Raw genomic sequence first — 14,841 nt, 5'->3', positions numbered from 1 at the left:
GGCTGTGTTTATCTCTATAGTGTCAGTCTGCTGCTCTCCCCGCCTCCTGCAGAACTCCAGTCCCCGCCTGCATCCCTTCCCTCCCTGCTGATTGGAGGGAAGGGAAGGGGGCAGGGACCGGAGCTATACAGGAGGCGGGGAAGCAGCCGAGACTGACACTACAGATGTAAACACAGCCGCACAGCACGGCTCTGATTTATGAGGGATTGCGGAGTGCAGGGGGACCTTAGTGGGGTTTGGGATAGCAACAGAGGCTGGGCTGTATTGGCAGATCCAGCCTCTGTATGCAGATAACATTCTTTAAAGTTTTTAAACACACCTCGGGTTCTCTTTAAGGATCTGGAAAGTGCAAATACAGTAGCTTTTTGTTTTTCCCTCGAATTTGTTCATCATTATTGTAAAGCAGAAAAGTAACAGCAACATTAACAACATGAACACCGGCTGTAACACAAACGACAGAAACGGACTAGAAAGGAACAATGGTGTTGGTGCTTAAGTGGGTGGAGTTAATGTTGGCTCTGATGTGTATTTTTTATTTTAACTTTTTTTTTTTGGGGGGGGGGGGGGGGTCCAAATTAAAAGTTTTTATGTAGGCTTTAAAGAACAGAATTGAATTAAACAAAATATCACAGAAGTACAAATAAAAAAAAAAAAAGAAAAGAAATTAAACTCTGTGATATAATGAATAAACAGTCACACCTAGTCATCTGTATAATAATATAATAAATGGAGAATTCCCCAGCACTGGTAGCTGTGCAAGTTTTACACAATTTACAAGATTAAAATTGTTTTTGTTTTGTTTTTTTGTAAAATTTTGGTGTTGTATACACATAAATTACATAAACTAGATATGTCAAGAAAAAGTATCTCTTTAATTACACTATGTAACAAAAAAAATTCCTAAAATCCCCACGTAGTTGTTGCGTAAATGACTGCGTCCATTTCACTGTAAAATCTAGAACCGGTTGCGGGTTATCTGTCTTTGATACTGAATACTCTTTGCTCTGTGGTTAAAATTTTCACAATACCTCCAGCAAATAGGTTCATCTACTACGTTTTTATGGCATTTTCATTTTAATAGCAAATACGGACGATAATGTTCGCCCTACATATTTTTCAATAAGATACTATGTAAAAATATACTATTTAGTTAGCTCTTAAAACTGTTCATCTTGTTTCTAATAATTATATATTTGTCTTAGGTGCCTGAAAATAAGTATACTCAAGCAAAATATACACATCTGTTCTGGGAGCGAGTCCCTCACTGCTTCAAGTACACCGGCTATGTAGGCACAATGGGGGCTGCCATCTTGTGGTTTTAATCAACGCAACCTCCCGTTACTTCAGACGTTGGTTGCCAGACAACTTTAACAATGCTGTTTGGTCTTGACATATTCAGTGGCCGCATGATACCCCAATGCTGTCTTAGGTTAATGTGTGCAAAACAGCCCGATTTCTTTCTATATGTATCAGAGGCCGCAGTCTTGCAAGTGCCAAATCTACTCCCTGCATTTAAACTTTAACCAGAACTTTTTAGATGGCCTGAGAGAGTTAGTTTGAACCTCTGTCAGATTTATTGAAACTAGAACAGCAAACTGGATACTAAGGACGAGCGGGAACAGTTTGGCAAAATACAAAACTGTCTCGTTACCACTCGTGTCCCCGATTGCTTCCAAAGACAGGGAGACTGCGAGCTTGCACATGCGCAGTGCGGAGCTGCCCGTCTTTGGAATCACTCGGGGACGCGAATACTTTCGAAGCCTTCTGAGGATCCTCGAAGGCTTATTCGACCAGTAACGGGTGACAGCGGGGGAACAAGGTCACAGAGAGAGGACCAGGAAGGCTCTATGGTACCCTTTCCATAGGTGAGTATATGACTATTTTATTTTCTGTTTGCTTCTGAAGACCTGAGCTGATTAAAGGGTGTTACAAAATGGCAATCTCCATTGTTAGTGGTCTAGTTTTATGCAGATCTGAGGTGAACGTCCCAGTCCCAGGCTTCATAACTAGCGACAACTATACCTCAAGCAGACGTTCACATTTGTGGCACATCATAGAGAGGTAATACTATATCCATTCAATACAATAAAACAAAAATTAGCATGGCCTTCTGGTTTACAGAATTAATTCTGAAATTATCACCAAGTGGAAGACGATGATGGTCGAAGAACCATTTAATACATTTTGCAACAAAAGTTGGAAAAATCCACTTAAAAAATTAAGGATTGGTTAAAGGAAATAAAAAAAAAAAAAAAAAAAAGTTGGAGGGCTCAATAATCTTACCCAGCTGATCATGGAAACACAACCAGAAATACTCTCAAATAAAACACCTTTTTGCTTAATTTGTTTTTTTCTTCTTTTTTTGTTTTTTTTTTATTATTACAATGACAAACTGGAACCTGGATACAAATAAGTACCTGCAAAAGAACACGTTATAGATTATGACCCCCATCCAGTCTCAGAAAGAGGCCTGGGGCACCCAGCCCCAAATGTCAGGTCCCCTCTGATGCTGTCCAGGGATAAATGACTTAATTCCATTAGGGGGCGCCAGTGAATTTCTCTAGGTGCGCAGCAACCACTGCACTATCTGTACCCTCTGCTGAAGAAAGCTCTTTTCTTCTCTGAAGAAGTTCTAGAAAGATAGAAAATGTAACACAGCTCAGCTGGTTCAGGTGCGTTCAAATGAGGCAAATATTTTTTTTTTCTCTTTTTTTTTTAAAAAGGTTGCACTAACTTTTTTTTTATTTCCAAATAATTATTCCACAGAAATAGTATTATTAAATCACAAAAGTGTTTTTTTTTTCCATTTTTCTTTCTACAACTAGAGTGGCACAAAGGCTGCCCAGTAGACCAGCCACTTATCACCTTAAAATATTGTGCTTATAAATTATCTGTACAGCTATTTAAACTTGCAGTAAAGATATTTTTCTTAAATTATACTCCATAAAGTATTTTTAGGACTCAGTTAAGAAACTTGAATCGTTGGGAAAAGATCTGAAGAGGCAAGGCAAGGTAATTCTATCTGTCCAGTAGCTGTTTGAGCGCCCGTTCTATGTTCATTCGGTGTCCTACTCTTGTGACTCCGAGATCTATCAAGTCTTCCTTTTGAAGGCTCGGTAGGTGGGTTCCGTCAATCTCGTTGTCCATGAACATCTCCCTGTGTTCACCAAGGTTTAGACTTTCCAACCAATCGGCGACATCTTGTTTAGTCCACATGAGGACAGGCTTTGCTGAAAAAGGCTTATTGGAGATTGGCTGCTGTTGTAAGATTGACGGGGAGGGGGACCTGCTTCTCCCCATACTCATCCCAAAAAGATCCCCGGTCGGGGGCGGAGTTGGTAGAACAAAGACATCGGAGATGGAGGCGGGTGGAGCCGACAGAGGACCCGGCTTGATATCTCTGGTGATCTCGGCAGGAGATACAACAGGGCTGGGGGCTCGCCTCATGCCAGCCATCCTGCCATCGTAGTCGGGCGTCCTGTTCTGTAGCGTGATTGGCTGGTTTGCTCCAGGACGGACGGTGAAAGTGACTGTGGTGTTTCTGTTACCTGAGACTGTACTCAATGCATCTGAGCCCCTGTGGAGGAAGAGCAGAATACTGTTAAAGGGGGTTGTAACATCCAAAAATTAAATTTAAAAAAGCCAAAAAATAGTTAGTGCCCCAAAAGTATCCTTCTCTCCCCCCCCCTCCTTTCCCCCCCCCCTAAGATAGGTCCTTATATGACCCCAATATTTTTTTTTCTTTTTACTTGATTTGGGTGCCTTTGCCTAACCACAGGAACTGTGCGGTGCCAGCAGGACTGTGGGAGGTTTTTTTAAACTACAGTAACAGGCTTATCTCAGCATGCAAATAACAGAAAGCTTCCTATTTCGGATAACATAAGATCAATCTGACCAGAAGGTGATTTAACGCCCCACTTTAAATAATTTACTTGGGGATGTAAGCCTGTTGTCTAGGTGATGCTTGCTGTGGGAGGGACAGTAAGCTGAGGCAGCAGGGAGGGAAAATTAACACTGAGCTGAGTTGGAAAAAAAAAAAAAGGCAGAAGTGATGTCACTTTTGGCATTGCACAGAAACTGTAAAGATGGAAACTAGACGGAATTTGAGGTTAAAAAATGGCTTGTATTTCCAATACCTCCAATGACAACTACTGCGAAAAATTGTAAAATCCGTATAAAGGTGGCCACACACGATACAATAAAATGATCTGATTTTACGGCAATTCGATCAAAACGATCAGATCTCCCTGAAAAAATCGAAAGCTTTTTTTCATTCGACTGAAAAATCCGATCGGATTTCCTGTTTTCTTTGATTTTTATCGATCCGGAATGCCAGATATTTTTCTTCAATCTTTCTAAAGATTCTATGGTGTGTTAGATTGCCAATTTATTAATATACACACCCTAGCAATTTTGTCAGCGTTTCCAATCATTTTTATCATAATTGGGGAAAAGTTGAACATAGGCGTGTGGTACATTGGTCAGATTTTTGAAATGTTACAATCAGTCAGAAAAATGTTATTGTAATTCTAAAGCCCAATCTACACGATACGATTCTTTGTACGATTCTATTTACGATCCGATTAAACCCGACATGTCCGATCGGAATTCGATTCAATTCGATTTATCATTGTTTTGCAATGGCAAATCGAATACAGTCGAATCAGGATCGGACATGTCGGATTAAATTAAATCGTAAATAGAATCGTAATCGAATTGTACAAAGAATCGTATCGTGTAGATTGGGCTTTACATTGAACAGATATTTTAATAATTTTTTTCATTTTCCAATTTTTCCATTTGAAAGGACCCTTACAGTAGGTAGAAAAAGTATGACAAATCTGACAGGTTTTACGTTAGTACATCTACTCATGTGGAAAGTATTGTCTTCATTCTTTCAGTAAGTGCTTTTAAAAATAAAAAAAAACAACAACTGAGAATCCTTCATTAGGATATGTATTACTCCAAATCATGTCAGGCCAACCTTTACAACCTATTGCAAGTGACAGCGATGTAGGAGAAAAGTAATTTAAAGTACATTTGCAGTGGCTGGATAGTGGACTAGTTAAAGGACTCACGAGACAAGGATGACAATCTATTTTTTACCCACATTTACTGACTCTGGGGTGTCAAAAAGACCTCCCACAGAAGGGGGTGTGGTGTGTGTGGGGATCTTAATACCCAGCACTGGGTGTAAAATGCCCTAGGTACACTGGCGTATTCAGACGGGGGTTCCGGATGTATGGAACACCCCCCTGAGACTCCTTTACCTTTAAAAAAAATTCCCTGAAATCACTGAAGCAGACAAGCTAGTAAATATACAGAGGCTTGTCTGCAGGGTCTGTGGGAAAAACTCAGCTCTTTCCCTATTGTAAAGACTGTATGTAGACAGCTACATAAGTTATGTCACAGGTTGAAAAGTTTTTGACAGTCCCTAAACTCCAGGAGGGCTGCCTGCAGCTTGTGTGAGAGGCTGACCATCCCTTACATTCTCCACACCCCTATGGACGGTATACCTATATCATTCCCCTATTCCCACAATCCTCCCCACCATGTTGTTAATGTTTTGTTTTTGCTTTGGCAATGCTAAATGTATTTGGTCCTGCCAATAAAGCTTTTTTGGATTTGGCTGGCAGGGACAGGAGACACAGTACATGCAAGTAGCCTCTGTGTGATGTGGGACTGCAATACAGATACGCTATCTGCTCTATCTCAGTCTCTCCACTCCACCTGGGGGAAATCTCCCCCAAGGCCCCCTTTAATTCAGTGATTTAGGGCTGATGTATTTAGGTTTGTTGTGAGGCAATGCAAAATACTAGGCTAGGTGATAAAAGTGCAATTAAAGGGCAGGCAAGCTGGTATATATACACAGCATGATGCAGAGCTTGCCTGGAGGGTCCCTGGGAAAACATCTGTCTGGTCTCTCCCCTATGTTATAATGACTGCATGTGTGGATAAGGTGTTAACCACTTAACGACCAGCTAAAGCCGATAGTCGGCGCCTGGTCGTTAGTGGTATAGCATGGAAACGGCCGCTCGCACGAGCGGCCTTTCCATGCCAGTTCACGGAGGGTGCCGATCGCGGCTCGCACACGTAATGTAAATACGCGGGGAAGAAATCCCCGCTGTTTACATCATACGGCGCTGCTGCGCAGCAGCGCCGTAAGGCAGATCGGCGATCCCCGGCCTCTGATTGGCCGGGGATCGCCGGCATATGATAGGCTGAAGCCTATCCCACAATGCGCAGGACGGATATCCGTCCTGCGCAGCTATGGGTAAAAGGGAAGGAACTGCGGAGAGGGCGGAAAACGCTGCGGAGGCGGGCTTTGAGGAGCCCCCCGCTACTCACTAATGGCCGGCGACGATTAGACCCCCCCCAGCAGGACATCCCGCTAGTGGGGAACAAAGGGGGGAAGTCTGATCGCCTGGCCCCAACCCTGATCAGTGCTGCGGGCTGTAGAGCACACGCAGCACCGATCATTAGAAATTGCCTTGGTCCTTAAGTGGTTAAACAAGGTGAACATTTTTTGACAGTCCCTAGACTCCAGGAGGGCTGCTTTTTGACTTGTGTGAGAGACTGGCAGGAACAGGAGTCCGATTACAGGCAGGTAGCCTCTGTGTGATGTGGGACTGCAATACAGATAATGCTCCATCTCAGGCTATTCTCAATTTCTCTCCACTCCTCTTCTAGCAATCGCTAGCAATTAGTGCGATTTTCAGAGCGATTTATGAATGAATCGCTCAAAAAAATTCTACATGCAGTATACCTGTGATTTTGAAAAAATCACAATGCTGCTGTGGGAACACCCACATAGGGTAACATTAGCCAATCGCTTTTCAAATCAATGTTGATTTGAAAAACGCTCAGAAGCACTCTTGGTGTGCACCAGCCCTCCCTCATTCACCTTTGTTTCCCTCTTCCCCTAGAGCTGGCTGGCTGTGTGTTCTTGTCATACAGGAAAGCTAAATAAAAGTGCAATCCTGGTGAGGCAAATTATTATTATTTAGTATTTATATAGCGCCGACATCTTCAGAAGATGCATATATCCCTGCATCATATGGGTATCGCTTGTGCTATGTGACATATTCCACTGCATTGTCCAAACTAAGTCCATCTCCCGTTCCTCTCTCAGGGAGTTGTTCCAGCGCTGTCCCCGTTCAAATTTGCTGCTACCAGAAGCCCTCAGAAACACTTGTGTCCTTGAGTACTTCCAAAGATAGGCAGCGCACTTTTGTGCATGGGCAGTATGGAGCCACCTGTATTCGGAAGCACTCGGAGACAGAAGTGCTTCTGGACCTTTCAGGAATCCCCCCCCCTTAAAAATCCTGTGTTTGCCCCTGCTAGGTACGCCACTGGAATGAGGCCCTGTGTATAATGGAATGCCATAGCGGTTAACCAGTGATTGATCCTCCCCCAAATTCACCTTTAACTGAAAAAAATGTGGCCAGTTAGTTACCTGGGACTTCCTCCAGCCCCCTGAAGTCTTACTTGTCCTTTCCCATCGTCCTGCTCTGGTTCCCTCTGTGTCACCCTCCAAACACTGGATGCACATCCCCTGTGTCCTGCACCTCCTCCAACCCACTCCTGTGGCCGTTCTACACTTGTGCAGTGAGCAAAAGCTACACATGGGCAAAACCCACCTGGCCACAGGAGCCCGACTGAAAAGGCATGTGGCCAGCGACTCTCCCGGCTCATGGAGGGGAACACCAGGAGAACCGAGAAGCGAGGAATGACGGTGAGGGACCAGGAAGACCTCAGGGGGCTGGAAGAAGTCCCAGGTAAGTAACTGGTCAATTTTTTTTTCAATTAAGTATCCCTTTAAGACTAGCAGGATAGAACCAGCACTGTTGGTGCGCCGGGCACAACTATAGTTCCTCTCTGCCTAGTCCCGTTTGGACATTGTTGGGCATGACAGTTGGTTTGTTTTTCAGTATTTATTTATGTTTAGCTGCAGAAGACACAATTTCCAGCTCCGCTCCCCCCTTCCTCCCGTACGGCAGTGAGCGCAGTTTGTTTTGATGCTAATGAATCGTACTGGTTTCGCCGTGGGGACGTGCAGCCACCCCAGGTATCGCTGGCCCCTCTGGCCATGGAGAGGTTGCACAAAGTTTAGTATAAATTATTTGAAGCGTGAAATCTCTTGCGGTGGTAAGTCTAGAAAGAAGCTTCCCTGGAGAAGGACGACTGCCGCGGCACAAATGCGCTTTTTGAAGCTACTCATTCAGGCGGGGTTTTTTTTTTTTTTTTTTTAAGGCGATTTGTGAATTTACATTTCAAAACTTGTTAAAAAACCCCGCTAAGACTGCCGCAGCTTTATGTGAGGGATTTTTGACAGCGGTGAGGTGACATTCAGTTAGCGGGTGACATCACTTTCATTAGTTACTAAGTTTACTGCTCTGAATAAATTAGGGCTCCAGATGCAAATTTTTGAACAGAGGCGCCAACAAGAACAAAAACGTTTAAAAAACATTTTGGAGGGGGAAGTTTTGGTGGACTTGCCTCCCTCGGAGATTTAACAGACTGAAAGACGTTACTTTAATTCAAAATAACATTTATTAGGCGCTTCAAAGTGCAACGCGTTTCGCAGGTTGCAATCCCGCTTCATCAGGTGAATAGCGGGGAAACGAGTAGGGCCTGTGTAGCAGCCAAGCGCCTCTAGTTCTGAATTCCTCAGTACAGGTAGTCCTCGGTTAACGAATGAGATAGGGACTGCCCACTCGTTCTTAACCTGAATCTGTCCGTAAGTCGGGACTACCTGTTCTGGCCCATTGAAAAGGAAGAATATGGGCAGCGGAAAGGAAAATAGAGGCCTACTCACCTCATCCTCGGCGGTAGAAGGTGCCCTCGTGGTGCCCGAAAGCTCCGCAGCCCGTCCTCTCGCTTCCTCCATTGTTCCCCGGCGGCTCCTGGCTTCACATGCGGCGCATAATGACGTAATCAGGAAGAGCCCCCTAGTGGCGGCGCTTCCTAATTGCGTCATTATGCGCCTCATGTGAAGCCAGGACCCGCCGGGAAACAATGGAGGAAGTGAGAGGACGGGCTGCGGACCTTCCGGGCACCACGAGGGGACCTTCTACCGCCGAGGATGAGGTGAGTAGGCCTCTATTTTCCTTTCCGCTGCCCATATTCTTCCTTTTCAATGGGCCAGAACAGGTAGTCCCCGGCGGGCGTGACGTCATGCGACGGGGCGGAGCTATGGTCGCGGCGTTCGTATCGGCGAGCCGTTCGTAAGTCGGGCGTTCGTAACCTGGGGACTACCTGTACTGCCGTTTGTGTCACTGTTATTGCACACTACATGCGATTGCGATTTTTTTGTTCGATCCGATTTTTGATTCCGATTTAAAAAAGTAGCAGCATGCAGTACATTTTTTAATCGGAATACAAAAGTCGAATCGTATAAAAAAAAATGTAGTATGCAAGAGGCCTCAGTGAGCTTCCCTCAGTTTCAGAGACAATGTAGGTAGTTCCTAGAATTATAGGTTTTTCTATAAAAGTGAGAGACCAGGAGCCCAACAGTGCAGTATGTTAAGGGATTTGGACTAATAAAGTTAAGGAATTTAGACAAGGATAAATGGTGATTTGCAAAAACTTACAACTTACTGACAGAGCTTGTGGGGAGAAGAGCGCCCTCGGCTGATTCATCCAGGTCTGCTGTGCAGGAACTGGTTGGTCACAATCCTTTGGGGTGTTTTGGGGTAAAACTAGAAAACTACAACCTCCCAACTGAGTTGTGTACAGCTTAGAAAAGCTTTACTTAGAGGCTCCCTATATAAATACAATACTTAAAGGGAACCTAAACTGAAAAAGACTAACTTATTTGGGAGTTCTACTAGCCCCCTGCAGCCACCCTGTGCCTGCACTGTCACAAAGTGTTCCTCCGGTCCCCCTCTGCGAACCCTGGCCGACTGGCAAGTCAGTGAGCTACTGCGCAATGCGCATCTGTGGCCATGCACATCCTTGTTCACGCTCCCATAACCAGGAGCGTTCTGCGCATGCACAGTAGAGATTTTTCATACTGATTGTTGAGTGATGGTGCGGGTACAGGGCGGCTGCAGGGGGCCGGAGGATTGTTCAGTGATGGTGCGGGCACAGGGAGGCTGCAGGGAGCCGATGGATTGTTCAGTGATGGTGCAGGCACATGGCGGCTGCAGGGGGCCAGAGGATTGTTCAGTGATGGTGCGGGCACAGGGTGGCTGCAGGGAGCCGGAGGATTGTTCAGTGATGGTGCGGGCACAGGGAGGCTGCAGGGAGCCGGAGGATTGTTCAGTGATGGTGCAGGCACATGGCGGCTGCAGGGGGCCGGAGGATTGTTCAGTGATGGTGCGGGCACAGGGAGGCTGCAGGGAGCCGGAGGATTGTTCAGTGATGGTGCGGGCACAGGGTGGCTGCAGGGAGGTGGAGGATTGTTCAGTGATGGTGCGGGCACAGGGCGGCTGCAGGGGGCCAGAGGATTGTTCAGTAATGGTGCGGGCACAGGGTGGCTGCAGGGAGCCGGAGGATTGTTCAGTGATGGTGCGGGCACAGGGTGGCTGCAGGGAGCCAGAGGATTGTTCAGTGATGGTGCAGGCACAGGGTGGCTGCAGGGAGCCGGAGGATTGTTCAGTGATGGTGCGGGCACAGGGTGGCTGCAGGGGGCTGGAGGATTGTTCAGTGATGGTGCGGGCACAGGAAGGCTGCAGGGAGCCGGAGGATTGTTCAGTGATGGTGCGGGCACAGGAAGGCTGCAGGGGGCCAGAGGATTGTTCAGTAACGGTGCGGGCACAGGGTGGCTGCAGAGAGCCGGAGGATTGCTCAGCGATGGTGAGGGCACATGGCGGCTGCAGGGGGCCGGAGGATCATTCAGTGATGGTGCAGGCACACGGTGGCAGCAGGGAGCCGGAGGATTGCTCAGTGACGGTGCGGGCACAGGGTGGCTGCAGGGAGCCGGAGGATTGCTCAGTGATGGTGCAGGCACAGGGAGGCTGCAGGGAGCCGGAGGATTGTTCAGTGATGGTGAGGGCACATGGCGGCTGCAGGGAGCAGGAGGATTGTTCAGTGATGGTGCGGGCACAGGGCGGCTGCAGGGAGCCGGAGGATTGTTCAGTGATGGTGAGGGCACATGGCGGCTGCAGGGAGCAGGAGGATTGTTCAGTGATGGTGCGGGCACAGGGCGGCTGCAGGGGGTCGGAGGGTTGTTCAGTGATGGTGCAGGCACAGGGAGGCTGCAGGGAGCCAGAGGATTGTTCAGTGATGGTGCGGGCACAGGGTGGCTGCAGGGGGCCGGAGGATTGTTCAGTGATGCTGCGAGCACAGGGCGGCTGCAGGGAGCCGGAGGATTGTTCAGTGATGGTGCAGGCACATGGCGGCTGCAGGGGGCCGGAGGATCATTCAGTGATGGTGCAGGCACATGGCGGCTGCAGGGGGCCGGAGGATCATTCAGTGATGGTGCGGGCACAGGGAGGCTGCAGGGAGGCGGAGGATTGTTCAGTGATGGTGCGGGCACAGGGTGGCTGCAGGGGGCCAGAGGATTGTTCAGTGATGGTGCGGGCACAGGGCGGCTGCAGGGAGCCGGAGGATTGTTCAGTGATGGTGCAGGCACAGGGAGGCTGCAGGGAGCCGGAGGATTGTTCAGTGATGGTGCGGGCACAGGGAGGCTGCAGGGAGCCAGAGGATTGTTCAGTGACGGTGCAGGCACAGGACAGCTGCAGGGAGCCGGAGGATTGTTCAGTGATGGTGCAGGCACAGGGCGGCTGCAGGGAGCCGGAGGATTGTTGAGTGATGGTGCGGGTACAGGGCGGCTGCAGGGAGCCGGAGGATTGTTGAGTGATGGTGCGGGCACAGGGCGGCTGCAGGGGACCGGTGGATGGTTCAGTGATGGTGCGGGCACAGGGCGGCTGCAGGGGACCGGTGGATTGTTCAGTGATGGTGCGGGCACAGGGCGGCTGCAGGGAGCCGGAGGATTGTTCAGTGGCGGTGCGGGCACAGGGCGGCTGCAGGGAGCCGGAGGATTGTTCAGAGATGGTGCGGGCACAGGGCGGCTGCAGGGAGGCGGAGGATTGTTCAGTGATGGTGCAGGCACAGGGCGGCTGCAGGGAGCCGGAGGATTGTTCAGTGATGGTGCAGGCACAGGGCCGCTGCAGGGGGCCAGAGGATTGTTCAGTGATGGTGCGGGCACAGGGCGGCTGCAGGGGGCCAGAGGATTGTTCAGTGATGGTGCAGGCACAGGGCGGCTGCAGGGAGCCGGAGGATTGTTCAGTGATGGTGAGGGCACATGGCGGCTGCAGGGAGCAGGAGGATTGTTCAGTGATGGTGCGGGCACAGGGCGGCTGCAGGGGGTCGGAGGGTTGTTCAGTGATGGTGCAGGCACAGGGAGGCTGCAGGGAGCCAGAGGATTGTTCAGTGATGGTGCGGGCACAGGGTGGCTGCAGGGGGCCGGAGGATTGTTCAGTGATGCTGCGAGCACAGGGCGGCTGCAGGGAGCCGGAGGATTGTTCAGTGATGGTGCAGGCACATGGCGGCTGCAGGGGGCCGGAGGATCATTCAGTGATGGTGCAGGCACATGGCGGCTGCAGGGGGCCGGAGGATCATTCAGTGATGGTGCGGGCACAGGGAGGCTGCAGGGAGGCGGAGGATTGTTCAGTGATGGTGCGGGCACAGGGTGGCTGCAGGGGGCCAGAGGATTGTTCAGTGATGGTGCGGGCACAGGGCGGCTGCAGGGAGCCGGAGGATTGTTCAGTGATGGTGCAGGCACAGGGAGGCTGCAGGGAGCCGGAGGATTGTTCAGTGATGGTGCGGGCACAGGGAGGCTGCAGGGAGCCAGAGGATTGTTCAGTGACGGTGCAGGCACAGGACAGCTGCAGGGAGCCGGAGGATTGTTCAGTGATGGTGCAGGCACAGGGCGGCTGCAGGGAGCCGGAGGATTGTTGAGTGATGGTGCGGGTACAGGGCGGCTGCAGGGAGCCGGAGGATTGTTGAGTGATGGTGCGGGCACAGGGCGGCTGCAGGGGACCGGTGGATGGTTCAGTGATGGTGCGGGCACAGGGCGGCTGCAGGGGACCGGTGGATTGTTCAGTGATGGTGCGGGCACAGGGCGGCTGCAGGGAGCCGGAGGATTGTTCAGTGGCGGTGCGGGCACAGGGCGGCTGCAGGGAGCCGGAGGATTGTTCAGAGATGGTGCGGGCACAGGGCGGCTGCAGGGAGGCGGAGGATTGTTCAGTGATGGTGCAGGCACAGGGCGGCTGCAGGGAGCCGGAGGATTGTTCAGTGATGGTGCAGGCACAGGGCCGCTGCAGGGGGCCAGAGGATTGTTCAGTGATGGTGCGGGCACAGGGCGGCTGCAGGGGGCCAGAGGATTGTTCAGTGATGGTGCAGGCACAGGGCGGCTGCAGGGAGACGGAGGATTGTTCAGTGATGGTGCAGGCACAGGGCGGGTGCAGGGGGCCAGAGGATTGTTCAGTGATGGTGCAGGCACAGGGCGGCTGCAGGGAGACGGAGGATTGTTCAGTGATGGTGCAGGCACAGGGCGGCTGCAGGGAGACGGAGGATCGTTCAGTGATGGTGCGGGTACAGGGCGGCTGCAGGGAGCCGGAGGATTGTTCAGTGATGGTGCGGGCACAGGGTGGCTGCAAGGAGCTGGAGGATTGTTCACTGACGGTGCGGGCACAGGACGGCTGCAGGGAGGCAGAGGATTGTTCAGTGACGGGGCAGGCACAGGGCAGCTGCAGGTGGCTGCAGGGGGCTGGAGGATTGTTCAGTGATGGTGCGGGCACAGGGCGGCTGCAGGGAGCTGGAGGATTGCTCAGTGATGGTGCGGGCACAGGGAGGCTGCAGGGAGCCGGAGGATTGTTCAGTGATTGTGCAGGCACATGGCGGCTGCAGAGGGCCGGAGGATTGTTCAGTGATGGTGCGGGCACAGGGCGGCTGCAGGGAGCCGGAGGATTGTTCAGTGATGGTGCGGGCACAGGGCGGCTGCAGGGAGCCGGAGGATTGTTCAGTGACGGTGCGGGCACAGGGCGGCTGCAGGGAGCCGGAGGAATGCTCAGTGATGGTGCGGGCACAGGGCGGCTGCAGGGGGCCGGAGGATTGTTCAGTGACGGTGCGGGCACAGGGCGGCTGCAGGGGGCCGGAGGATTGTTCAGTGATGGTGCGGGCACAGGGCGGCTGCAGGGAGCTGTAGGATTGTTCAGTGATGGTGCAGGCACAGGGCGGCTGCAGGGAGCCAGAGGATCGTTCAGTGATGGTGCGGGCACAGGGCGGCTGCAGGGGGCCGGAGGATTGTTCAGTGTCGGTGCGGGCACAGGGCGGCTGCAGGGGGCCGGAGGATTGTTCAGTGATGGTGCAGGCACAGGGCGGCTGCAGGATTGTTCAGTGATGGTGCAGGCACAGGGCGGCTGCAGGGAGCCGGAGGATTGTTCAGTGATGGTGCGGGCACAGGGCGGCAGCAGGGGGCTGGAGGATAGTTCAGTGATGGTGCAGGCACATGGCGGCTGCAGGGGGCCGGAGGATTGTTCAGTGATGGTGCGGGCACAGGGCGGCTGCAGGGAGCCAGAGGATTGTTCAGTGACGGTGCAGGCACAGGACAGCTGCAGGGAGGCGGAGGATTGCTCAGTGTTGGTGCGGGCACAGGGCGGCTGCAGGGGACCAGAGGATTGTTCAGTGATGGTGCGGGCACAGGGTGGCTGCAGGGTGCCGGAGGATTGTTCAGTGACGGTGCAGGCACAGGGCGGCTGCAGGGAGCCGGAGGATTGTTCAGTGATGGTGCAGGCACAGGGCGGCTGCAGGGGACCAGAGGATTGTTCAGTGATGGTGCGGGCATAGGGTGGCTGCAGGGTGCCGGAGGATTGTTCAGTGACGGTGCGGGCA

At 51.0% G+C, this 14,841-nt stretch overlaps 1 protein-coding gene across 13 annotated transcripts in view; it reads right to left on the bottom strand.

Annotated features, from left to right (window-relative positions):
• Nucleotides 1-265: 265 nt before the first annotated feature.
• The window catches only part of SHANK2 (SH3 and multiple ankyrin repeat domains 2), a 992,023-nt gene continuing 977,447 nt past the window's right edge, over nt 266-14,841 (bottom strand). For all 13 annotated transcript variants that reach the window (XM_068260601.1, XM_068260604.1, XM_068260605.1 and 10 more), the window contains one exon: nt 266-3,577. In XM_068260601.1, coding sequence (XP_068116702.1) covers nt 3,019-3,577 — 559 coding nt within the window. In that variant the 3' untranslated portion in view covers nt 266-3,018. The remainder of the gene's footprint in view (nt 3,578-14,841) is intronic.

The sequence above is a fragment of the Hyperolius riggenbachi genome, chromosome 11 (genome assembly GCF_040937935.1).
Source record: "Hyperolius riggenbachi isolate aHypRig1 chromosome 11, aHypRig1.pri, whole genome shotgun sequence".
Taxonomy (NCBI): domain Eukaryota; kingdom Metazoa; phylum Chordata; class Amphibia; order Anura; family Hyperoliidae; genus Hyperolius; species Hyperolius riggenbachi.
This window is presented reverse-complemented; position numbering and strand designations above follow the sequence as displayed.